The 26,963-nt window shown below is 36.2% G+C and overlaps 2 protein-coding genes across 2 annotated transcripts; both read left to right on the top strand.

Moving 5' to 3' along the window:
- Positions 1 to 3,195: 3,195 nt before the first annotated feature.
- LOC125074702 (salivary plasminogen activator alpha 1-like) lies at positions 3,196 to 14,972 on the top strand. The gene is made up of 10 exons (XM_047686100.1): positions 3,196 to 3,386; positions 5,057 to 5,095; positions 6,984 to 7,072; positions 7,903 to 8,038; positions 8,537 to 8,602; positions 10,530 to 10,643; positions 12,106 to 12,290; positions 13,248 to 13,387; positions 14,431 to 14,565; positions 14,812 to 14,972. The coding sequence occupies exons 2-10, from the start codon at positions 5,088 to 5,090 to the stop codon at positions 14,953 to 14,955; spliced, it is 1,017 nt and encodes a 338-aa protein (XP_047542056.1). The 5' UTR covers positions 3,196 to 3,386; positions 5,057 to 5,087; the 3' UTR covers positions 14,956 to 14,972.
- Positions 14,973 to 17,173: 2,201 nt separating this feature from the next.
- Positions 17,174 to 26,700, top strand: LOC125074697 (venom serine protease Bi-VSP-like). The gene is made up of 10 exons (XM_047686094.1): positions 17,174 to 17,264; positions 19,489 to 19,586; positions 22,408 to 22,530; positions 22,636 to 22,774; positions 23,190 to 23,347; positions 23,836 to 23,960; positions 25,006 to 25,155; positions 25,532 to 25,661; positions 25,882 to 26,001; positions 26,493 to 26,700. Exons 1-10 carry the CDS (start codon positions 17,195 to 17,197, stop codon positions 26,691 to 26,693), a joined length of 1,314 nt encoding a protein of 437 aa, XP_047542050.1. The 5' UTR covers positions 17,174 to 17,194; the 3' UTR covers positions 26,694 to 26,700.
- The last annotated feature ends 263 nt before the right edge of the window (positions 26,701 to 26,963 follow it).

Below are 26,963 nucleotides of genomic sequence, written 5' to 3' on the forward strand. Positions count from 1 at the left end.
AACCAATAATTCTGGGTTCATACCCGGGGCATACCATTGAATTCATCTGTATAACTTGTATTCATAATCATCTCGTGCTCGATAAGGAAAACATCGTGAGGAAACCTACATGGGTTGGATGAGAATCTGTCACGTGTATCCACAAACCTGTATTGGACCAGCATTTTGAAGGAAACTCTAAACATTATCCTCAAAAAAAATTGTGGAGGCTTTTACCCAGCAGTGGAACAGTAATTAGCAAAGTTAATACGGGTCTAAAAACCAATCAAATTATATTAAGAACAAACATTCTTAAAAGATAATTTCACAGAATTAACTTGAATGTGATATTTGATCACGAATTCGGAAAGAATATTCTTCAAGAAACTTTCAGAAACGAAATGAATAGTTGACTATATAAATCTAGTTAAAACTGCAGCTTTGTTCGCGCGAAATTAATAAAACACAAACTTCCACCGTTTTACCCCCTTAGGGGCGGAGTTTCTTAAAATCCCGATGTCTACAGCTACACCCTATAAGGAACCTACCAGCCAAATTACAAGTTTGTATGTGTTATAGTTTCTGGGATTTCGCGATCAATCAGTGAGCGGTATTTCGCTTTTATATATATAGATATACATTTTACTTTTTACTTTTACTGAAATACAATATATCCTCGTATGTATATCTTGTATGGAAATCAATAAAGACAGACTATATCTTATATACTATATATACTAAATGAGGATAAACTCTTGTCTAAATCAACTTTCAATTGAAATCAGCTCGCAAGATTTGACCTTAGTTGACAGATATTTCGCCTCCATCAAAATTAAAATAATAATATTACTTTATTCAAGTAGGCTTTTTTTAATTACAAGCACTTTTGAATCGTAATTTTAGAGAACTGTGTTAAAGGTAAAACTACCTGGTCGGAGTGTAGATTCTACCGATGAGAACCCATAAGAACTCAGTAGTTACTCTTTTTTCAACATATATATGTCGGAGAAGCAGGATGCCGTACAGTTGGGTTCGGGGATTGATCCGACATTTGTAAGACTATGTGGGCGTGCAATGGAGATATTCACAAAATAAAACGTATTTAATATCGTCTGATTACTGTATTAATTGATTCAATAATCGTACACCACAATAATATCAAAGGATTACAATAGTTCATCTCGATTAAGTGCAAGCAACCATCGCTTTCGAGAAGCTTGTCAAAACATAACGACTCGCGTTGCCATGACACTTACAACTCCATTCGGGGTGACCCGCTCTTATAAGTAAATCAGCCATCAAACATTATTGCCAATTACTCGATTCATTAATTATCCAAATCAACAACCAAAGTAACCACGCTCCGATATATACAGGATATATATATCCTGCCTTAAAGTCAACAAGCATTAGCTCCACGCTTTTTTATCATCTATACAATCGTTTTTTTGAATAAAACGCCTTTTACAAAAGACATTTTAATTTATGAATCGGCAAAGTTAAAAATATCTGCGGTATTTTATTTTAGAAACGGATACCTTGGCCCAAGAAGGATTTATTGACTTTGCGGAGTCGGAAACCTGGCGTTATAAGCTTATCCTTACGTCTCGTTTACATACAATTAATATTATCGCTGATTATATCAAAGTGATCAATGTTACTGTGAATAAACATCCATAACATTGTTGTAAATATATTGTGACGCAATTTTGAGTATTTCCTCTCCGTTAAAAACATCCCGAATCTTTTATTTATATAAAAATAAAATTAATTTAAATCAGTGTTGCATATCGATAGTCTACTATCGATAGACTATCGTATCGATAGACTATCGTATCGATAGACTATCGTATCGATAGACTATCGTATCGATAGTATTGATCAAAACGATACTATCGATATTCTGAATAGTTTTCGTGGTCAACTATCGATAGTTAAACTATCGATAGTTCTACAACTCTGATTTAAATACACCCCGATATACACTAGTTACCTACACGCGCCACCAAAGTGCCTCATTATGGTCAAGCTTTAATAACACTCAACATCCTAATAAATTCAACATAATTCGTAACAGCGCCATCTATCGGACCCCATCGGAACTAGCACCACATCAATATCGAGGGCTGCCAGTTCGTATAATTGTATACAAAAAAAATAGGGATGCGTCCGACACCGATACCGATACCGAGATATCGGCGATACAGCAGGTTTTCCGATATATCGGTATCGGCGATATTTATCTTGCCGATACAACGATACTGTTCAAAATACGTGTTTTAAAAAAATAATGTAAACGCGCCTCTTGTTTTGTCATTTTCGTTGCAAACGAGATAATACTTTGTTTTTTAAACAAAAATTTTATTAATGTATTTTTCAGGTTAAACAACTTTATTACTCATAAAGAACCTTACAGTTCACTTTACAATACATATAACTTATAAATAAAATTTGTTTTAGCGGTAGAATCTGTAGCAGTATTCACATTGACCCAAAAAAAAAAGAAAAAACAAAAAAAAAGAATGTAAATCAATTTTAAATTTTAACAATATTAAATTTGTGTTTTAAAAAAAAAGATATTTACTAATTTTATTAATATATATTTACGTTTATAAGTTTTTTTAGTTTCTTTTTAATATTAGTTATACTTGTACACGCTTTTGTACTATTCGGCAAACTATTATATAATTTTACCCCGTTATACAGAACGCTTTTTAGTTACTAACTCTTATTAATGAATCTTAATTACTGAGTTTAATTACCAATATTCACATTCCAAGTCTGTAACGTTTTATTTTAATTTTTTTTTTAAATAAAAACATTCAATCAACATGTCCACTTACATTTATTTTACGTTTATTTAAATTCGAGAAGTGTATCGGTATCGGTATCGGTATCGGTATCGCCGATATTTTTCTAAGAGTATCGGTATCGGTATCGTATCGGCAAAAAGGCGTATCGATGCATCCCTGCAAAAAATATATTTAAAAATACCGTTGCAAATATTTTTATTTTTACATAATAATACTGATTAATTTTATTGATGTTATCGAGATATATAAAATGATTTGATTTCACTGACAACCCCGTCTACGAATAAACAGTATCGTTTCAAAGTTAAGCGGTCAAATCAGTCCTGTATTACATTAGTACATATCAAAACACTATCTTTTTTTTTGTTATTTTATAAAATAAATTATCTAGTGGCGTCGAGCTGTCATGACAGACCTCAGGGTCAGTGTGCGAACACGTCTGACCGCTCGTAGTTGTGTTTTATCAGTTTAAGGTCAAAACTTAACTCGTGATTAAAACATTGTTTTTAAATAAAATATTTTCGACAAGGAATATTGTCGAAGATTTATTTATCGTCTATCCGGTTTAAGTGATATCATTTCGTGTTTTAAAAGGTAAGGATAAATTATTATTATTATTTTCCTCGTATATGTTGTTATATAGGTAGGAAGCGTTTACATTAAACTCAGACACTCACTTAAACAAATTAGCATTACGCATTACGTATATTTTAATTTATTATTCAAAAGTTTAACGAACTTCTTGATCGAGTAAAATTTTCTATGATTTGATATGATTCGTCCCCGTCGTATAAGAATTCTATTTAATCATAATCTTTGAACTTACATACAGCAATACGTACCGAATCCATTCAGACACACACTGAAACAGACACAAGAAGTCGAGCCATTAACAAATTACACGACAAACTTTAGAATTATTATATATAAATAAATATACCCCTAACCAATTTAGGCCATAGCGGCAATTCACAAAGGACACTAGCTATCTGTGCGGGGCATATAAACTGCACAGACGCAAACATAGGAATACTTCCTTTAAACTCAGAACTGAGTCAGCCAATGCACGACCGCAATGAGCTGAGCTTACGGTGATTTCATTGGTCCGATGACCACTGGGTGCTTTAGTAGGGCTTCGTTCAAGCCCTTCTGGGTAGAATCATGACATTCTACAATCAAACAGTGATATTTTTAATTGTATAAAATCCGATTTGAAGTGTCATTCAATGATAATACGAATGACATTAAATCTTACTTTCCAAGGATAGCGGGTACTGTTTATGTAAGGTATTGTTAATATATCTATTTGATACCCATTTATAAACAAAAATTACACTATATTCATAACAATTAACAATTTTCTTATATGTATTAATAGCGTAAGCCGATTTTTGTCCCAGCGATTATGGGACGTTTTGAAGACCTCCAGCTGTAGATGTGCAGGAAATTAAAGAGGATTCTTGATTGCGATTTACTGAATTGTTACGATTTAACAAAGAGGGGAAAAAAATAAAAAAATCTTACTGAACTTATGTATACTGTTTGATATTAAAAATTTAATTTAAAAGAGGTTTCATCATTTTGGCGCCAAATGTATATGAATTACTTGCAGATTACAATAAATATAAATATTGGACAACATCACATACATTACTCTGATCCCAATGTAAGTAGCTAAAGCACTTGTGTTATGGAAATCAGAAGTAACGACGGTACCACAAACACCCAGACCCAAGACAACATAGAAAACTAATGATTTTTTCTACATCGACTCGGCCGGGAATCGAACCTGGGACCTCGGAGTGGCGTACTCATGAAAACCGGTGTACACACTACTCGACCACGGAGGTCGTCCAATGAAATGAAATCAAATTAAAACAAAACCCGTCACAGGTTTCGAACTTCGCGAAGTTTCGCAGGAGACCCACTAGTATTCAGTATTAAACTCAAACTCAAATTCCTTTATTCGATATAGAAGCATTACGCTTACTTATTGATAGTCAAATTAAACACTACCACCGGTTCGGAAAAGGAAACACCCTGACCTGAGAAGAACCGGCGAAAGTAACTCAGCGGGTCAACATTACATTAGAATTGTGTGTGCGAATTATTTACCTAAAAGTTAATTAGTATAAAAAACCTCTTTAAATTTAGTCTGTTTAGCCTCTGTTCCAAGACAATTTTCGTTTATAAAGATCGTTTAATGTATGTATTCATTGTCATAAAAAAAAAAAGTTTGTAACATTAATAATGAACTGTTTCAGGTACTCAAAGTCGTGTTTATTATACATCAAAATGTTAAGGTATGTGTTTAACCAATCAAAATATTTATAATACTGTAACATTTACGTTAACAGCCTGTAAATTTCCCACTGCTGGGCTAAGGCCTCCTCCTTTAAGGAGGTCACGCTGCTCCAATGCGGGTTGTTTGATACACATGTGGCAGAATTTCGTTGGAATTAGACACATGCAGGTTTCCTCACGACGTTTTTCTTCACCGCCGAGCACGGGATGAATTATAAACACAAATTAAGCATATGAAAATTTAGTTCCGATTACCTAGGCTTGAATCCGCTATCATTTGTGATGCACGCGTTCTAACCACAGGGCAATCTCGGAAAATTTAACTAGATATATTAAACTAAAAGAGTTTGAGATGGATCAGTTTGGTATTTCTCTTCGTAATTCGTCCACCATTGCACGCGATCGCTTGTACAGTATAGTCTGTTCCCATCGAAGTAGGAATAAAGATAAACAAACCTTAGATTTACGTATTTCATGCGATTTGCTAATAACTCGGCTATATTCTGCACTACTGAGAGTTTATGATTAATATATCTTTATTTATAATACAACACAATTACACTTAACTACTTATATCCACTTTAATGTTACTTCCAAAAGCCTGATAAGGTTCGTCAACGTTCAAAGCGTCAATTCGCAAGTCCATAGTGAATATCATAGACTAATCAAGCTCTCGACCAATGATATCGCATCAATTTGCTGTCAAATGTTGTTTGTTTGGCTTTTGTCCTCTTGTGGTTGGAGTAGATTATAGTTACGTGTTTATAGCGCTTTAGGGGTTATCCATAATAGGGATTTCATCAAATTCGGTTCACTGGTTTGCCCTTAAATGACAGAACGGTATACACATTTGTATTTGTATTTATGTTTTCAAATTTTTTGTAAACAAGAGGCTATTTGACTGGTTTTTTAAAATCCATTTTATATTATTTAGTAGAGGTTAAGGAACCCAGTAAAAGTCATTTTTTATAATTCTAGTACATATTTGCTGAAAAATGTCAAATTAAAAATTCCATATTTAAATAGCGCGCGAAAACGCTACTTTGACAATATGGAGCTGCAATGGGGTCGGTGATGTCACTTGACGTGTATTGTAATCTGTGGCACATATAAACCACAAGAGTAGGCAAACGAGGTTAACAAGCAAGTGACGTCATCGTTTTGTGTCACGTGACTATGCTAACTTTTCTGTTCATGCTAATATTGTTAATATTTCACGATCAAACCACTGAAGCAAATTTGATAAAAAGCATCCTATGAGATAGATATGATGTATGAGGTGAACCTCATAGGTTTTTTTTTTTAATTTAAATTACATCATTTACATATTCACGGGCTTACAATTGCCCGTGCTTTTTTACATCTGGAGGATTGTATTTTTGAAAGGACTTTTGTATCTGGAAGTGTATGCCCAATTGAAAAACTAAGTAAAATCAAAAAATTCTTTATTCAAGAGGGCTCATAAGAGCACTTTTGTATCGTCATGTTACTGTGTTGATTTAAATTTAAAGCCTTCTTTCTTTTAGAATCTACCTTCTGAAACGGTGGTAGATTCTACCGAGACGAACCGGCAAGAAATTCAGTAGTTAATCTTTTCCACCATTTTTATTACAGGATGTGCCAGTAAAATACATTTTTTTTATATATCCTGCCTAGATATAAATACGTCCAAGATTTTTTATCTGTAATAAAGTCCTGTATTGAGTAAATTTTTTAATAGGCAAATAGGCGATGTATTGACTTAGCGAAGTCGGAAACTAGGAGCTATTAGTATACCTTCCTCGTGTTCATACGATTGTCTCCTTGAATATACCTAGGCTAAGTTAATCAGTGGTTCGTTTGAGTACGACTGTGTGACATCCACATCCCGTTTAATTTATCTTCCAGGATCATAGCTCTGTGTTACTCTTTCACCGTCGCGTCTGCTGTTCTCGAAGGGGATGTAGCGTTACAAGATGTCTTCGAGCAAGTTGCGGGTACATATTTGTGAATATTTTTTTATAGCAGGCGGACGAGCAAATAGGCTACCTTTTGATGGTCATCGACGACGGTGGTGACCACTTTTGTCCAGGTCCAGTTACAGGTGGCCAATTTGTCCATCTGCCTTACTATTAAGTAAAACTTCGACTTATCTGAAATTCGGCCAGAAGAACATTATTAAAGGGGATCCTCGCTCGAAAGCGACAAGGGCTTTTGTCGCCACGCTGTTCCAGTGAAATTTGGTAAATAAATGACGAAGATTTTCTTCTACCACGCACAGGTTTCCCCGCGATGTTTTAGAAGTTATTTCGAACTAATTTATACCCCCTGTTACCAATTCCCAATAAGTAAGAAGAAGTCAGTTAAAAGGAAGAAATTATTTTGATTTGACAGGTACAGACTGGAATGATGTTGTTGTATTCCAAGAGCAAAGCACAGAGCGTTAGCACAATGGTTTATTGGCCACCTAGCTATGTAAAAAGGCGAAGAATCGATCCTAAACCCTCGGGCTATATCGTGCCCACTTTCCCCTAACTTTAAGCTCTAAACTTAAATGGAGGGGTAAATAGGTATATTAGAAATCCCTTATAATAGATCATTGCTGTTAACTCTTTGAAGATCACCAGCTCTTTTCTTTTTTTTAACGGAATATGTGCTTCTACTGATCTGATCGATGTCTGCTATGATATTATAATGGTAACACTAACTGGATCATCTCTGCTGTGTTATCAACTGGAATCAGCGGTTTAGCCACCGATTTCCAGCAGCCCTCTTTGATCACATTGGAATGGCACCAATGAATGTTTTAATTATTTTCTCATTGTAGAAGACAATTACAGTCCGAGTCAAATGAATTGTTCCAATATCGAAGGCAGTGGGAAGGGATGCTACGAGTGCTACGTCTGTTCTGATGCAGAGGTTCAGAGACAGATAAACAGGGGAAAGACTAAAATTGAGTTTCAGTAAGTTATTTCTGTATATGTCCCACAACTGGGCTAAGGCTTTAATGTAAGTTGGTAACAGCGACACGTGATGAAAAATATGGATATATATTAGTTTTTAATGATATGATGTGCATACTTGGTGGTAGGGTTTTGTGTAAGCCCGTCTGGGTACCACCCACTCATCAGATATTCTAACAAAACAAAAGTACTCAGCATTGTTGTGTTCCGGTTTGAAGAATGAGTGAGCTAATGTAACTACAGGCACAAGGGACATAACATCTTAGTTCCCAATGCTGGTGGCCCATTGGCGATGTAAGGAATGGTTAATATTTCTTATCTATGGGCCTTCAGGTGGCCCATATGCTTGTGTGCCACCCTTTGACATAAAAATGCATAAGATTAATTATAAAAGATAATTATCCGTGTTAAAGTGAAGTGTCGTTTGTTTAAGTTTGAAACCGCAATATATGGATGTTTCACGTCGATAATTAAACATTAATTACTTTTTTTTTACAGGTTGCATGACAATAAGTGTGCTAAGACCGACATATGTTGTTTTTCACAATTGCAGAACACATTCAGGTAGGAATAAAGCCTTTTTAGGGATCCATAGCCAAATGGCAAAAAACAGAACCTTTATAGATTCGGCACGTTTGTCTGTCGGTCCGTCCGTATGTCACAGCCACTTTTTTTCCGAAACTATAAGAACTAAACTGTTAAAACTTGGTAAGTAGATGTATTCTGTGAACCGTATTAAGACCTTCACACAACAATAGAAAAAAAACAATATATAATTTTGTGGTTCCCCATACTTAGAAGTGAAACTCAAAATTTATTTTTTCATAGAACTCATATATGTTGGATATCTATGGATAGGTCTTCAAAAATGATGAGGTTTCTACTATAATTTTTTTCTAAACTGAATAGTTTGCCCTAGAGACACTTCCAAAGTGGTAAAATGTGTGCCTCCCCCCCTGTAACTTCTGAAGTAAGAGAATGACTGAAGTAAGAGAATAATAAAAATAAAAGAAATATATGATATTACCATGCAAACTTCCACTCAAAGTTGGTTTGAACGAAATCTAGTAAGTAGTTCTTTTTAATAAGTCATAAATCGAAAAGCGCAGTTTACCAAAATTTATAATAAACCTTGTTACTTGCTGCTACAAAACCCTCATGGGCGAGTCCGAATCGCACTTGGCCGCTTTTTTATTTAGTGTGTTAGACCAGTTGCCTTGTGTTTGGCTCATTCGGCCGCTACTCCTATGGGTCCTTTTAAGAATTCTTAGTACCAGCTAGGAGTTTTGAAGTTGTCAGCGGAACACTGTCATTTATCAGAAACCCGATGCTAAATCAGGATTGGAGCCCTGGATTAAGAATGCACATGACCTTATATTGTTTTACATTATCTCCCAAATATGTAGACAGACTGAGATATGGTCCTCTTGATGGTATGTGGTTGTCATCGCCATTGTACCACCTTAAGAACTAATTCACAAACTCTTCGATTTTGAAATTTTGATCAATTTCGGAAGAAGCATTTGGCAAGAATGTTCTAGAATGTAGACCGCGAACAGGCAAGCGTAGTGTAGGACGCCCTGCGGCACGGTGGAGCGATGATGTACGGATGGTGGCTGGTAGAAAAGGGACGAGAAAGGCTGAAGATTAGACTCAGTGGGGGGCGCCTTGGCATATGTCCAGCAGTGGACTAATACAGGCTGACTATGATGATGATAAACAATTTTGAATCAGTTATAAAAAGTGGACAAGTAGTGTGTACACCGGTTTTCATGGGTACGCCACTCCGATTCCCGGCCGAGTCGACGTAGAAAAGTTCATTAGTTTTCTATATTGTCTCGGGTCTGGGTGTTTGTGGTACCGTCGTTACTTCTGATTTTCCATAACACAAGTGCTTTAGCTACTCACATTGGGATCAGAGTAATGTATGTGATGTTGTCCAATATTCATTTATATATTAAGCATTGCTGTTTGGCGGTCGAATGTGATGAATGTTTGACAGCTATCCAAATGGACTCGCCCCAAGCCTCTCCAACAGGTTAAAAGTCAGCATGGTTGAATGGTGGTTGAATTTGCTTGGTCTGGATTCATTTAAAAAAATATATTTCCCTTTCGCGTATGAAAAATCGAATTTTGGTAAATTGCGGTTTAAGTTAATGTTGTTTACACCTTTAAAGACGTATCACTTTGAATGTTACCCACATCAGATATTAATTTTAAGTGTTTAGTGATAAGTTGATGGTATAACTTTTTCAATAAATATATAAATGATTATCGATCTCGTTAACCAAGTTAAAGTATATATAGAGATAAGCTTTCCTATGTATCACTTTCTTCCTTTGTTATTCTTTTTTTCTGTGTTACTTGTTTTTGGTACATGAATAAATAAATAAATAAAATAAATAAAGTGTTAGTCGAATTAAAATAAGTTCTTTGTCGTTATCTTAGAGATATGTATTAATAATTTGGTTATAATTATTAAATTTCTAAGGTCAGGAGGTGCCAACTGCGGTAACAGCAACCCTGAAGGTTATCCCCGGAGAGTGAGGGAGGCTTTGAAGTCAGTTCTCCCAGGGGAGTACCCGTGGAGGGCTTGGGTATACAGGTAAATACTTTTTCTCTGACCACACATTCCGCAAATTTCATTTCTAAGATATATTTTGTTTGTTTATTTTAACATTTTTCCCCACCAAACAATTTTTATTTTTCTCACTGAAAAAACGCTTTTGGCCCCTAAACCCATATTAATTGTTAACATACTTTATTGTAAACCACAAACATGAACTACAGAAATATTAGGTCTAAATAAACAGAAATAATACTAAAAAGAAAAACTGAGTTTTACAACGGGCGGACTTATGGCTAATTTGCCATCTCTTCCAGACCCGAATGATCCAAATCCAATTCCAAAAACCCATGCAGTGGTTATGAGGGACTTGCCTAAGAGCCTGTTACGACTAACGATAAGTTTATAATTCTAATTATTAGAATTTTATAACTGCTATTTTTCTTTAGGGAAGCTTTGGAATAATTCGGTGTAAGTTACCGTCAGTTACCGTTAAGTTAATTCTATTGTAAAACTCATTGTACAATATACGTAGTGAAAAGATAATTATTTGAGACGACTACGTAACAAATTACCTCTTATCCATTGAATTTTCAAGAATTACAATTTGTTACCAATAAGTTCTCATTCTGAAACTCATTCGGAGTTAAGTATACAAATATTTGGATAAAAAAGGTTAATAATATTAAATAATAATATTCACTTGAAAAACTTAAAATCCATATAAAGAGAATAATTGTAGTAAGTTGATTCTCATATTATTATTTTTTTACATTGCTGTCATTACATGTACTGAGTATATAAGTGTTGCCAATAGAATCGATTATGTGAAAAATTTATTCCTTTTAATTCACCTTAGATTACCTACCTGCATGGCAAATTTGAACTTTCTAGGTCACCAGGAATTGGGTTAGAGTTTTGATCTATGGATCAGTCAGTGATAAATATGACAATTTTTGGACGTTAATATCTAAATAACCGTTTGATATGTGCTTATAAAATTTAGAGCACATACGTATCTCTCAAGTGTTAATGTATAAATTTTACTCGTTCATGGCCGAGATGGCCCAGTGGTTAGAACGCACAAGCACCACTGAATTTTCATGTGCTTAATTTGTGTTTATAATTCATCTAGTGCTCAGCGGTGAAAACATCCTGCATGTGTCTAATTTCAACGAAATTCTGCCACATGTGTATTCCACCAATCAGCATTGAAGCAGCGTGGTGGAATATGCTCCAAACCTTCTCCTCAAAGGTAGAGGCGGCCTAAGCCCAGCAGTGGGAAATTTACAGGCTGTTAATGTTATGTTCACGTTTATGTGAAATAGTTTTTGAGTTATGAGGGCGTCAAAAGTGCCTCCAAATGGTTCGTGTAACATTACATACGGTGCTGCTCGCCAGTTCACTTGAACTTGGTTTGACACCCTACCGCTTGTCTGGATGGAATAACATAAGACCTAAAATGGAATATCGAATCGATGACTATTGTATAAATTTTCAGTAAATCCGACCCCAACGTACCCCTCTGTGCTGCTGTCGTCATCAGCGAAGAGTCTCGTGCACTTATGACGTCAGCGTACTGCATCGAACAATACCCTCAAGACACCTTGATTGTACGTTTCTCGAAAGAGCATTTCTCTCCTTATGACGTCAAAAAGGTGTATATCCACGAATACTTTGACAGTGGTGAGTATTATGATGTTTTTTTATGACGTGCGTTGACGACATCCGTGGTCGAGTAGTGGGTTACGGTTTTCATGGGTACGCCACTCCGAGGTCCCGGGTTCGATTCCCGGCCGAGTCGATCTAGAAAAACTTCATTAGTTTTCTATGTTGTCTTGGGTCTGGGTGTTTGTGGTACCGTCGTTACTTCTGATTTTCCTTAACACAAGTGCTTTAGCTAACTAACTTACATTGGGATCAGAGTAACGTGTGTGATGTTGTCCAATGTTCATTTATTTATTTAAATATTTACAGTATTTACATGTCACGAAACTTCTGTACTGTGCATTGCTGTGTTTCTCTACTGTGTGTGTCTAACTACCTTGTTAATAATTAAAATGTGTTAATTGCTTCATCTAAAACTAGATGGCGTTAGTAGTTGATTGAATCGCGCTATCGTTATGTATCTTTTGAATAATATAGGTCAAATTAATATTAGAACAAAGGCCTTTGCGTTCGGGGCTTAATCTTTCATTTCCCCTGGCTTTGTAGTACTGAGACACGAAGGTCCTTCGAGCCGGATCGTTTTTGTACCAGTATGTGCTATATTTAAGATCGGTGATCGTCAAGCAGATGTCTACCGATAAAAGTCAGCCATGCTTTTTGCAATTAAACATAAACAGCACCATCCCCAATAGAGAATTACATTCAATACTTGGTAGGGCTTTGTGCAATCCCGTCTGGATAGCTCCCACACATTTATCAGCTATTCTACCACCAAACAGCAACATTTAATATTGTTGTGTTTCGGTTTGAAGGTTTAGTAAGCCAGCAAAACTATAGACGTAAGGGACATCCAAGGAATGGTTAATATTTCTAATAGCACCGATATCCATGAGCGGTGGTGACCACCTACCATGAGATGTCCGATTTGCTCGTACGACTAACTATATTATTAAAAAGAAAAACATGTGCTTACAGAAACCCGATACAATGATATAGCGATACTCGGTTTGAAGTACGACGATTCACTGCCGTCGTGGGTGAAGCCGGTATGCCGTTCAGAAACCAAAGGACTATTCGCTACGTCCTGTGTGGCTGTGTCCAGTGAAGATTATTACGTATGTATACTTTATTATATATATGTCAAGAATAGTGATCGTGACGCTATCGTGCTAAACGTTTTTGGTTAAGGGAGACCAGCCATGATACATAGGACAAGAATACACCAATATGGAATTTTATCATTCAAGAAAACAACTCCTTCTGTTCTTATCGACTCCCTCTTTGATCGACTTTCAGCACAGATTCCAAAATTTCGGGTACAAACCCTATATCAGGCCGATAAAAAGTTTTTGGAATTTTTAGTAAATCCTCAGTAACAGCCAGCCAAAGTCTGGAATTTGGGAGTGGGTATAATATACACCCCGTGTCTCGGAAAACACGAAAAGCCGCTGCTCCTGCGCCTGAACTCTTCGCTCGTGTCAGATTTGCCGTCCCATCGGATTATATGTTTCTTACCGGGTCTCCTCGGTAGAATCTATCATCTATATTATCTTTTATTGACCGATGTTCTTATTTTAACGTTACCACCATAATACGTAAGGGCTGTATTACTTTACGGGTGCTCGTTAAAGCTGTCATCTTCCATGGTCATCGTTATATTTCAAACACCTAAATCTTTTATTTTTAACTTTGCCGTTTCATAGATTCAAGTCAATTGTAAAAAAATACAAAATACAAAATTGGTAAAGAAGGCATATTATTCGATACAAGATTATATTGATGATAAAAAAGCGTGGAGTTAATGCTCGTTGACTTCCAGGCAGGAGACATGACATACATATATAATTGTATTTAACTAACATGACTGTATTTTTAGATGTTGAAAAAGAGTAACTACTGAGTTTCTTGCCGGTTCTTCTCGGTAGAATCTACATTCCGAACCGGTGGTAGCTTTACTTTAAATAATTTGTTAAATGACAATTCAAAAGTGCTTGTAAAAGCCTACTTGAATAAAGTATATTTTGATTTAATTTGATTTGATATAACCCGATTGCACACTCAGGATTGGCTCCAGATGAAGTAACTCTTCGATGGACAAAAGCAAAGATGGTGATGTTTGCTGGTTTTAAAAATGTGTTCAACTAAAATTTATTTTCAGGTTAATACCGTTATACCACAGCAAAGCAAGTGTGTGGAAGGCAACATCCCCTTAGACGACTCATTCATATGTACCATTGGAGCACGGAACGATTACGAACCGGAAGTGGGGGGAGGTCTGATATGTCCTGAAGAGGTAACGGAATTGTTAAGATTTATACTTAAAAGCAATCATTTGGATGGTGGGATTGTGTACTACAACTAACATCCCGCCAAAAAATCAGTACTTTTTATTAATGTGTATGTGTGCGTGTGTTATCACAAATGTAATCTTCCTTTAAAAAAAAAACAAATTCGAATTTCTGATACGTTTTTTTTTTCCAGTGGTCACTTTAAATTGCTATGTAACCGTTTATATGCTATGATCCAATTTGTTTTTCAGGCAGTGAAGTCGATATACTATATAGCATATGGAATCACCCTGTATCGCAGCGGCACCACCTCTATCATGGTTCACACAAACGTCTCGCACTTCCACGGATGGATTCAAGACCAGATTGATAAATTACTTGAATTATCTAAATAAACATCTAAATAATTAAACTTTTTTTTTTCTAACCGTACACAGTCCAACACATACACGAATAGTATCCTAATGAATGTAATTAAAAAATACAACTCTTTTTCTAACCGTACAAGTTTGTCTAAGGGTAACACATCAACTTTTTTTCTAACCGTACAGATTTGTCTGAGAGTTACCCATGTTGAATCTTAATTTTTCGGAACTGTATTAAACGTAAAGTTATAATCGGTTCGGAATGTTGATTCTACCAAGAAGAACCGTCAAGCATATATACTTAACATTTGTATATAATTTTTAACAAAGATTTACTGATTCAGTTAATATTAGGATTACTAATTACGGACATCACCATTTAAATTTATTGGGCGATTTGAAATCGAAATAGGTAGACACCTGATTTGCCCTGGCCTACCCGGGCAAGTACCGGTCAGACTCTAGAAGTTGGATGTGATTGATGATACTGCATCAGCTGATAGTAAGCAGTCACCACCAGCCATAATTAGGCATTTTCTGCCTCGCACAACCACTCTGTGGAACCAGCTTTCCCTGGCGGTTTTTCCGAACCGATACGACTTGGGAACCTTCAAGAAAAGAGCGTACTCATTCCTTAAAGGCCGGCAACGCACCTGCAAGCCCCCGGTGCTGCTGATGTCCATGGGCGGTGGTAGTCACTTTCCATCGGGTGAGCTTCCTGCTCGATTGCACCCTATAACATAATATATATACAGGGTTATTGGTAATTCGACGTATTTCCGTTAGGAGGTAATAGGGGTGACTATTTTGCGATAATTTTAGCAACCATATGCGTGATACAAAAGTTAAACATTTTTGAGTTATCGCGTTTTTTAGTTTATTTTTCAAAATAAGTCAAAAATTCAACTTTAAAAATTCATTTAAAAAAAAATATCAATTAAAATCTATTTTTTTCTTCTGATTTATAAAAATAATTAAACACAACCAGTGTTTTCAATATTAAAATAGTCTACGAATACGAATTTCCACAAGCGTCTTTTGTGGTAATTTTATTTCGATTGCTTTAAAATAAGTTCGTAGTTGTTATACATTTTTGGAAAGCTAAGAAAACGGTTATGTTTTTAAAAGAATCTGCAGGGCAAGTTTCATAACGATTTTTTTAGTTTCTAAGGCATTTTTGTGGAAAAAATATCAAAAAAATATTGAAATTATTTTTATTTATTTTTATAAATCAGAAGAATGAAATAGATTTTAATTGATACATTTTTTTTTAAATAAATTTTTAAAGTTGAATTTATGACTTATTTTGAAAAAAACTAAAAAACGCGATAACTCAAAAATGGTTATTTTTTGTAGTATGCATAGGGGGCTTAAAATTAGCGCAAATAGTCACCCCTATCACCTCCTAACGGGAATACGTCGAATTACCAATAACCCTGTATATATAAATATTGGCGCTGTAACTAATTATTTCTTACACCTCCAACCACCACCACCCTCGAGAAATAAGATGTTATGTCCCTTGTGCCTGAAGTTATACTGGCTCACGGACACTTCAAACCGTAACACAACAATACTGAGTACTACTGCCTGTGCAGAATATATTATAGGTGGTTGGTAACTATTTTTAATCTAGTAGTTGGTATTCCTGGATGTATCAAGGACCGAGTAATAGAGCGCAATTGGCCCCTCGCCTCATGATGGTCTGGTCTTGGATAGAAGGTATTTTTAGGGTGTAAATCATCAGAACACTGCTTACATCCGAGTGCTTGTTATGCTTGAGACTCTACTGGGTGTGTCATAACTGTTTATCTTTGGATTATGTACAAAACTTTATGTTAACGAGCAAATCATCTTAAGTAATATTATGAATACGAATGTGAGTTCGTTTTTCACGCTTTTACATCCTCAATATCTCAATAACCATCAACGGTAGGTTAAATATGTTATCGTGATTCTCGTATCACGACGCACATGTCGGCCGAGTTATCGCAAAAAAAAACAAAATACAACACTTTTTCAAGATGGCGGCGACGCGCATTGGAAATCCAGTTCGACAATATTTAGTTAAGCTTTTCTAATCCCTCCCTACAATTTACCCAATCAGTCTTATCAGTTCATTTATATTTCCAAACGTATATATGTATTTTAAAATGTTTTTATCATTGATATTTAACAGAACACAAGACACAAGTGATTCGTCCGTGGCGAGTGAAGGTCGTCTACAAAAGTTTCATTAAAAATGCACTTGTGACTGTGAATATATGAAATGGGTGTTTTTAAGTACATAACTGTGTTATTTATATTGATTGAGTGTGTACTGTGCAAAAACATAACCGGTAAGATCATTTTATTCTAGTTTAAATCCTTTATCTCATGATTATCTTACAACAAGAGTGGGGACGTTTATCTGCCGTCTGCAAAGCGGGGGAAATTGTATACTATTATAAAGTATATAACAATATTATATACTAAAACTTTCTCCGAAATGCGTTTAATATTCTGTATTTAAAATATATTGCATTCAAGGCCGGCCTTAACCATTTAGACGCCATTTTAAAGCCAAGGGTCTGGTTAGTTCCATGAGTTTTTCTACCTTTCCTGAGCCCTGGTAGAAATCACGGACTATTTCTTTCGTACATAGCGAGCGTAAATTTAGTGTGATCAAGGAACAACTGTAGCAGTGCATAGGGCACAGTATTGAGGGTATGCAGCACGGGAGACAGGACACTTAACATCTCGGCGCCCTCGTCAAATTTGGCGTCCTGGGATGTCTCCCCACGACAATACTCCTTAAAGCAGTGGCTTAAAGTTTAATTGATATTTGTTTAGTATGACACACAAAATACCACCTTCATTTTACCCCTTCGAGGAAGAAAAAGTAGTCCATGTCCTTTCCCGGGCCTCAAACTATCTCCACACGAAATTTTATCTAAATCGGTTCAGCGTTTTAAGCGTGAAGACGTAACAGACAGATTAAAACTTTCGTATTTATAATGTTAGTACAGTTTAGTCCATTTGTGAAAATGTTTAACAAGTTTCTCGTTGAATACTTTCTTTTCCGAGTCGGTGATTCTATGTTGAACTAGCGACGCGCCCCAGCTTCGCGCGGGTTCAATGCTGATACTAAATAAACAGAATTTTTATATACGTTCATAGATTTTTTGTCATTAGACAATACAAACCGCTATGTCCCTGCGTTTTAAATCTGTGATATCTTCGAAAATATCAATTTAAATTAATGTAATTTAAAAGTAAAGGGCTGTTTTGATCTATATTAAATACACAATATATTTAAGACACTTAATTGGATAAGGATTAGTGCTGTATTGCTTAGAATCACTTCGTAAATAAGCAATTATTTCTCGTAAAAAGTAAAGGATAAAAAATAGTTACTGTGGATTATCCCTAAGAGATAGACATATACCATAGCGGACTTTTGTAAGGTGTACAATACTGTAGTACATTATTTTCATCTATCTCGTAGGATTTAGCCAGCGTTTGCAAGCGTGAAAAATTATGTTTATTTACGATATCACTTTAGAAACCTCTTAAATTATCAGTAATTATCTACTATATTTTGCATTTATTATACATATAAAGCTTCCTATTGAATCAATCTATCTATTAAAAAAACCGCATCAAAATCCGTTGCGTAGTTTTAAAGATCTAAGTTTACAAAGGGACAGACAGACAGCGGGAAGCGACTTTGTTTTATACTAAGTAGTGATTTAATTCTGTCAAATTACGATTCAAAAGTATAATATTTTGAGTGTTGTAGTCTTGTTTTTGATTAGTAATTTAAGTGGTTCAACTTTTGGTTGATCTTTAGCGTATGACACGTGTGTGTCAATGTAAAACTGTACATACAGTCAAATTATTATCTGACCCGCGAGATTGTGAACCGTAACATGCTCCTTACAATTGTACGCATCACTTTTTGGTCTAACTTTGCAGTGAATATCAGTTGATATATAGAACATTTAACCAAACCTATCCGATTTATTTTTGTATTCATAATTTAATATGTTATATTGTAAGTTCAATCATTGTTCTACGACAATCTTTATTATTACATTACATTACATTAACAGCCTGTAAATTTCCCACTGTTGGGCTAAGGCCTCCTCTCCCTTTGAGGAGAAGGTTTGGAGTTTTTTAGATTAATAAATAATATGTTTTTAGAGAGAGCCGAAATGGCCCAGTGGTTAGAACGCGTGCAACTTAACCGATGATTACGGGTTCAAACCCAGCACGACTGAATTTTCATGTGCCTGTGTTTATAATTCATCTCGTGCGTGAAGGAAAACATCATGAGGTAACCTACATATGTCTAATATCAACGAAATTCTGCCAAATATATATCCGACAACCCGCATTGGAGCATGCAAAATGAATATGTACCAAACCTCCTCAAATGGAGAGGAGGCCTTAGCGCAGCAGTGCTAAATTTACAGGCTGTTAATGTTAATGTCTTTGGATATTTTTTATTTCAATGTTCACAGTTAAGAGAGATCATTGTCGGGTCAGCTAACTTATCATACAATTTATATCAATTTTCAGGTACTCCGTGCCGGACAGATGACATGACCGGTATTTGCAAAAGGATCTATGAATGCCCATACGCCCTCTACTTGGTCAATGAAGACGAGAAACCGCCCGTAAGTTACTAATAGGTCTCTGTGCAAATCGCAAATGTAGGTAAAGTAAGAGACTCTAAGGCCTAAGCTTCCTCTACATTTTCGTAGAAGATTTGGAGCTTATTCTACCACGCTGTTCCAATGTGGTTGGTTATAGATGGAAGAATTTCATTTCAATTCAACACATGCAGGTTTTCCTTCACCGCCGAGCACAAATTGAGTTACAAATTTTCAAAGCTGTCTAGGTACCGTTCATAAACTAAAATGGTTTACATAAACAGACTCGTGTAAAAATTCCAATTATTAAGTTTTAGGTTCATTCATTCATCATTCATGTCAGCCAAAGGACGTCCACTGCTGGACATAGGCCTCCCCCAAAGATCGCCACAACGACAGGTCTTGTGCAGCTCGCAAGCAGCGGCTTCCCGCGACCTTTACCAGGTCCTCGGACCACCCTACCCACGCTGTGTCTTCCGGTCCATGGTCGCCTCGAGAACTCAACGGCCCCATCGGCCGTCGGTTCTTCGAGCAATGTGCCCCGCCCACTTAAGTGTGGTAGTTACTGTATAAATCTTGACCGCGTGGAATGGTGGCAAGAATGCTGGCAGCATTTCCCCGTTGAATCGCAATTCCGATCCTCTGGGCAAACTAACCAGCCCTCCTGTCACCAGTGGAGGCAATAAGGCGAGGTGTTATTATTTTAATGAAGCTTTTTGCACTACTACTAATAATAATAATTCTTATGTAAACAAATACTTCAGTTTTAGGTGGTAAGGGTAGGGATCTTCCATAGGCTTATGACAGTCGAGGTATCAAATCCACCCCTGGTTGAAGCATTGAGAGGAAGAGGAGCTATACGGTTAAAAAAATGTGTAGAATCGAACAACTATATTTTTTTAATTTAAATAAATAATAAATAAATATTGGACAACATCACATAATTACTCTGATCCCAATGTGAGTAGCTAAAGCACTTGTGTTATGGAAAATCAGACGTAACGACGGTACCACAAACACCCAGACAAACACAGAAAACTAATGAACTTTTTCTACATCGACTCAGCCGGGAATCGAACCCGAGACCTCGGAGTGGCGCACCCATGAAAACCGGTGTACACACTACTCGTCCACGGAGTTCGTTAAGGCCCAATTCCTTACAAATTATCGACATCTTAATTAAAAAGATCGGAGCAATTTACTGAACCCTTTTTTCCTGGTGCGGACAAATTATTCAATAAATGATTCAGTTAAGGAAAAGCTGTTATTACGCTCAATTGCGGAGCTGGCTCCGTTAGCAAACGTGAACCGTAAACGCCGATAGTGGGTTGTTCCCGAGCTAACATATCTTTGCTTATAATTGGGTTATTGATCGGCGTTGAAGGAAAATATCGTTTTATTCGACATGACAATCCAACCGATAATAAAAAAGATTGCAAAAACAAAAAACGGCGACTTCCGAATTCCTGACTGTTTTCCACGTTTTCTTACTGATTCACGGTATTCGCTTCTAGAATAATCAAAGTCAAAGTCAAAAATCTTTATTCAATATAGAAGTGTTTACACTTGCTTATTGATAGTCAAAAATCTACCACCGGTTCGGAATTTAGCACCTCGGACCTGAGAAGAACCGGTTAAAGAAACTCACCGGGATATTATTTTTCTTCTTTTCTTTCTTTATCGGGTCTTTTTTTTAATCTTGCTTTTCTTTATCGGTTAGTTAGTGACGAGGTCGTGACCATAACCTTTCGCGAATATTATAACTACATAGTATAAAACAAAGTCGCTTCTCGCTGTCTGTCTGTCATTGTGTATGCTTAGATCATTAAAGCTATATTAAAGCATTTTAATAGATAGAGGAAGAAGAAAGAGCTTTATATGTATAATACGTGCAAAATACTGTAGAGGAACACTGATAATGAGGGGTTACTAAAGTGATGTCGTAAATAAACCCTAAGAGATAAATCAAAATAATGTAGTACAGTATTGTACACCTTAAAAAGGTCTTCAAAAAAAGTTCGCGATGATATATGTTATCTCTTAGGGATATAAAGGCCGCGGGTTTCAGTTAGTTGTAGTATAATGACATTAACCTTGTAACAGAACTGGTAGAAAAGAACAACTACTGAGTTTCTTGCCAATTGTTCGAGGCAGAATAATTCCACCACGCTGTTCCAATGCGGGTCGATACACAATTGGCAGAACTTCATTGTTGGCAGACACATGCAGGTTTTCCACGAAGTTTTTCTTCGCCGAACACGAGATGAACACAAATTAAGCACATGGTAATTCAGTGCTGTTCGCTAGGGCTTGAATAAGGAATACTGTTTTGTTTTAATCGTGTCAATATTTATTTACATTACCTAAAAATTATGCAAATAAAAATAAAAAAATAGTTCTCTACTCTACAAACCATGATTCCGTGGAACGATGGCAAGAATGCTAGCAGCATTTCCCCGTTGAATTAGAATGATTATGTTTGGAATTCAGACATTAAACGAACACGTCTATAAAAATAGGTGTTGAAGTGTCTGTTTTCGGTTAAAAAGCTTCGAAACCGTTTGACTGATCACAGTGACAGTTGGCCCATTTTAATACTAGTTGTTGCTCGCGGTTCCCTCATTTTTTAAGTGTTGTCCGTTAGGTATTAGACATAAACATGTAGTCGATGTACTTCTTTGGAGTTCAAGCCTGCTTCCATCAAATTCATTTAAGTGGTTTAGGTTTTTGGTTAGGTGTAGTTTGTGGTGGTGAAAGACCAATTGCAACCAAACTATCCAACCGCCATGACAATGCTAGTCAGACAAGAAGAACATGCTTGAAAGAAGAACGTTAATATTTTCAGACATGTGGGTTTGATGGTAATATCAGAATTGTATGCTGCCCTTCGCAAAATCGCCGTTACCACCAAGATGTTTTCGAGGACTTCAAGAGACCCAACGATGGAGTCATCAGATCAAAAGATATGGTAATTGGACTTATATTTCTTTAATGGTCACTTTTTGTTGAGTTAGATAAATACTTGACATCAAAATTTTGTAACATTTATGAACTCTATTATTACGTGTTTCAGACCTGCCGTTACGAAGGCAAGCAGCCAGTCCTCTGTTGTCAGAACACACCAGACATCCCAGACCTACCAGAACCAAAAGAATGTCCTCCACTGCCGCAACCGCAGTTAAAAACTAAAGTTCAACATTTTGCTTGGCAAAGTTAGATTTTTTTTTCAATTTTTAATGTATGAATTGTGGGCTTGTCGGCCATAGGGCCACCTGATCGTAAATGCTCACTATTGTCTACGGCGATTGGTACGGTAAGAAATATTAACCATCCTTTACACCGCTAATGCGCCACCAAATTTGGTAAATAAATAAATAAATTCTTTGTGGCTTAGTTACACTGGCTCACTTATATTTTGAACCGAAATACAATACTAAGTATTGTTGTTTGCTGGAAGAATATGTGGTAAGTGGGTGGAACCCACCCAGATTGTCAACAAAGGCAATAAAATTAAAGATATAATTGTTATAGTCAATGACGTATGAGTGTCTGGCAAGCTACGATCGAGTTCTGTGGTGAGCGACGAGTTCGTTCTTAATACCATTCTGTTACTAATTGGAATTTCAGAATGTGTGAACTACCAACGTTACTTCAACAAATGCGTCTCGATGAATGACCATCCGAACAGTTTCGAAAGAATAAACACTTGCGGTATACCGAATAACAATACAGCGTTCAGAATCTTTGGCGGTACCCCAGCTGTCCCCAGACAATTCCCACATATGGTGAGAGAACTTTAATCTGAATCTAAATATATCGAACGAGACCATGAAACTCAAGATCGTGACGTGAAAAATCTTAATTTTAAAAACTTTATACAATACAAGTATACACTAAAACCTTCTCCGGAACGCGCCATTAATTCTGGTATAGTATATTGGTTTAGTCGAGTTTTCAGGAAGTCATTACCAAACTGACGTCCCCTCATTTAGAGATTGAAGATTGTTATGTTTAATCTGTTCATTGTATCATAAGAGAGACAGCCTCCATGTGGGATACCCTCTCAGGCGGTCTCTGAATGTCAGATTTGTCGTTCTGGTCCCCAATTATTTCAAATTATTCTGAGTAACGTTCCTTTTTGTGATGATGATGCTGTCTAAATATAATTATATTCCATTTTATTTTTGGTGCTGGTACAAAAATAAAAAAGTGCACATCGCTGTAGTAAATATATTAAATATAATCTTGAAATGACCTAATTATAAATTTTAAGGCTGTTGTCGGCTGTCGCAATCCGATCTACACCGAAGGTGTGGACATTATTTGGGTCGGAGGAGGATCGCTGATCAGTGAGAAGTTTATCCTAACTGCTGCGCACGTTTTGGCGGAAAATTTGCAGTAAGTACAAACTAAAATTTTGGTTTCCAGTTCCTTTATATAAAATGAATATCACATAATGTAGGATTATTATCACTTAATAAAAGGTTATTTGACAGCCCATCTGGGTATTGTTGAAGTGGGATTTTATTTAAATTTATAATTTAAACTTTTCTCAATTTTTGCTTAATTTCATCTTCGGTTCGGATATTCTAACCATTCTTAATTCTTTATTCATTTGACGAAAACTTATCAATTTTCGTCGTACGGTAAGCAGGACTTCCTATTCTTTCATACGTTTCCCACATCCGGATATGCTCACCTTGTTCCTAATGATATATTCTACAGTTGAACAACAATACCGTGTTTTTGTGTTCCTGTTTGAAGGGATAATTAGTCAGTGTAACTACAGGCGCAAGGGAAATATTTTAGTTTCCAAAATTGATGGCGCATTGACGATAACTTAAGACAAATTAAGGCACGATTTAATCTATATATTTGTATAATTAATCCCATAATTTTATTGGCATAACCAAACAGTGCGAAGAAGCTTTTGTGGGGTGAAGTGGTTTATACTTCCATGAGTGCCTTTCCATTGTTTATGAGTGTAAGAGCATTTGATGTTACCGACTTCTAGTGGTTGTGATATCACAGTTCTCTTTGCCATTGGAAGCCATTTTTGCAGTGCCAGTCTTTGGCTGAAGATGATCGAATATCATCAACTGGCCAAATAACGCAGTATTTTAAAAAAAATAAATTACTATAAATATGTAATATATTTCACGTATGAGCTGTACTTGATCATCCGAATTTCTTCTGGATAATTACCATTTGTGAAATAATTTCAATAGGTACATAGCCACAAGTCACAGCCGGCTGTCTTAGATGCGTTAAAAGTAGGCTAGGAGCTCATTAAAACACGCTGCTCCAATACTGTTGGATGTCAGAATTTCATTTCACACATACAGGTTTCCTCACGAAGATTTCCTGAAGCACGTAAAAACTCCACTTGCATTACAGTACTTGCTTATCTTGGTTATTTATATATTGTCAAACTTTTTTCCAGCGGCCGCATTCGTTACGCGATGATGGGAACTCTGAACAAAACTGACAAAAAATCAGGCATTCTCTATAATGTCGTAAGGATAATAAACCACAAAGCGTATCAAAAAGGGGCAAAGTTACACGACATAGCACTCTTGGAACTCAACGAGAGGTGAGATCGAATCGAAGGTTCTGGAACTTTTACATTACATATTTTAATATACGAGAGCAGGAAGATCATAGTTGTCATGTCGAAAGCCTCAGTCTTATCCATACATGATGACATGATGACGTTTATTTCCGTCACTGTTAAAACTACTAAACCTATATTCATAAAACTTATACCAGAAGCTGCAGCTCCTTTCTGTTGGTGAAGTTCTTCTAATAGGATATTCTAAAACCTTCTCTTCACCGGTAGCTTGGAATATTTCTTATGAAAATTAAGATTACGCGGAATAAACAGACGGACAAAATAAAAATAATGAATGTTTTTTTATTAAATAATGTTTTTTTTTAATACGTATATATTATTAATTTTGTTCTGTCAGGGTGAAGTTCAACGAATTCATTCGGCCAGCTTGCTTGCCAGTGCCTGGACGGGAGCTGGAACAAGGGTTGAGCATAGCGGGATGGGGAGAAACAGACGACAGGGGGAAAGGATCAGAACTCCTGCTTACCGTAAGATAAAAGATAATAAGTAAAAGAAAAGAAGGTTAAGTCTCCTCGGTGGTAAGACCCACTCGTATGCCAGCCGTCATGGCCCTTTCTCAGTTCATCATCTCCAGAGCCATTCTAGGGAGCATCCCTTGTGCGTGCCTATATTTAATTAGAGATTTTCCTTAAAATATCAAATTCGATGTTTCTTTACCTGGTGACTATATTTTTAATAATTTTCCAGGCAACTGTTAATGAGGTTAGACACATTTGCGAAAACAGATTCGACAGCGGCACTTTTACACCGGAGACTATGATATGCGCTTCAGGGGACGTTGGAACAAAGTCAAGTGACGCCTGCAAGGTAAAAACGGCGGATTTGTAAACTTTAGTGTGCATTTGACCTACATACACATACATACACATACATACATTAGCAGCCTGTAAATTTCCCACTACTGGGCCAAGGCTTCCTCTCCCTTTGAGGAGAAGGTTTAACCTAATTCAAGGTTATCTATTGTAATAAGCCAATGTTGTGGTAATATAAATGATACCTGGTGGTAGTGGCTTTGTGCAAGTTCTTCTGAATCGTCGGATACTCCATCGCCAAAGTAATATTGTTTTCTAATTTGAACGAACCACAGTAACCACAATTACGAGGGACCTAACTTAGTTCTCTGGGTTGGTGGAGTATTGGTTATATGAGGAATGGTTAATATTTCCCACAGTGCCATACACATTTTTGACCAAATAACATCAGGTTGACCATTGTCCTGTCTGTAATCAATAGAATTTTCTCCCTAATAAGATAAGTTTGCCTACCAATAAACAGATGCTATTTTCGTTACTTTTCAGGGTGACAGTGGAGGTCCTTTGATGGCGAAATTCACAAATCTAAACTGCTCGTACTCGATAGAGGGCGTTGTCTCGTATGGACCACGGTGTGGACAAAGCGTCGGCGTGTACACTCGTGTGTCGTACTATTTAGACTGGATAGTAGAAAATGTCTGGCCAGAGGAATACCGGGCTTATCAAGAGATAAATAAAAATAAATAGATTAAAAAAAATACATATTCTTATTTTATACCAAATTTAAATTCATTTACTTGTGTAATTATTTACACCATCATTAAGTATGTTTTTTTTTTTTATATTGTTGCTTGTTTTTCTTTACTAAAAAAAATAAGTATCGTCAGCAGATATTACATAACCAACTGATGATTTGATCATAGAAAGGTCCAATATAAATACAGAATAAAGAAAAGGACCTAAAATTGTTCCTTTTGCACCCGTTCTTAATGGAGACCCAGAATATTTAACATTAAA

The sequence above is a fragment of the Vanessa atalanta genome, chromosome 28 (genome assembly GCF_905147765.1).
Source record: "Vanessa atalanta chromosome 28, ilVanAtal1.2, whole genome shotgun sequence".
NCBI lineage: Eukaryota > Metazoa > Arthropoda > Insecta > Lepidoptera > Nymphalidae > Vanessa > Vanessa atalanta.

What these genes read in the sequence shown, in the direction of transcription:
- LOC125074697 (XM_047686094.1), top strand. Translation starts at nt 17,195, where the DNA reads ATGGGTGTTTTTAAGTACATAACTGTGTTATTTATATTGATTGAGTGT. An exon ending in ACTGTGCAAAAACATAACCG is followed by an intron (nt 17,265 to 19,488) that starts GTAAGATCATTT and finishes ATCAATTTTCAG; the next exon opens with GTACTCCGTGCCGGACAGAT. An exon ending in AGTCAAGTGACGCCTGCAAG is followed by an intron (nt 26,002 to 26,492) that starts GTAAAAACGGCG and finishes GTTACTTTTCAG; the next exon opens with GGTGACAGTGGAGGTCCTTT.
- LOC125074702 (XM_047686100.1), top strand. An exon ending in TGTCTTCGAGCAAGTTGCGG is followed by an intron (nt 7,073 to 7,902) that starts GTACATATTTGT and finishes TTCTCATTGTAG; the next exon opens with AAGACAATTACAGTCCGAGT. An exon ending in CCACGAATACTTTGACAGTG is followed by an intron (nt 12,291 to 13,247) that starts GTGAGTATTATG and finishes ATGTGCTTACAG; the next exon opens with AAACCCGATACAATGATATA.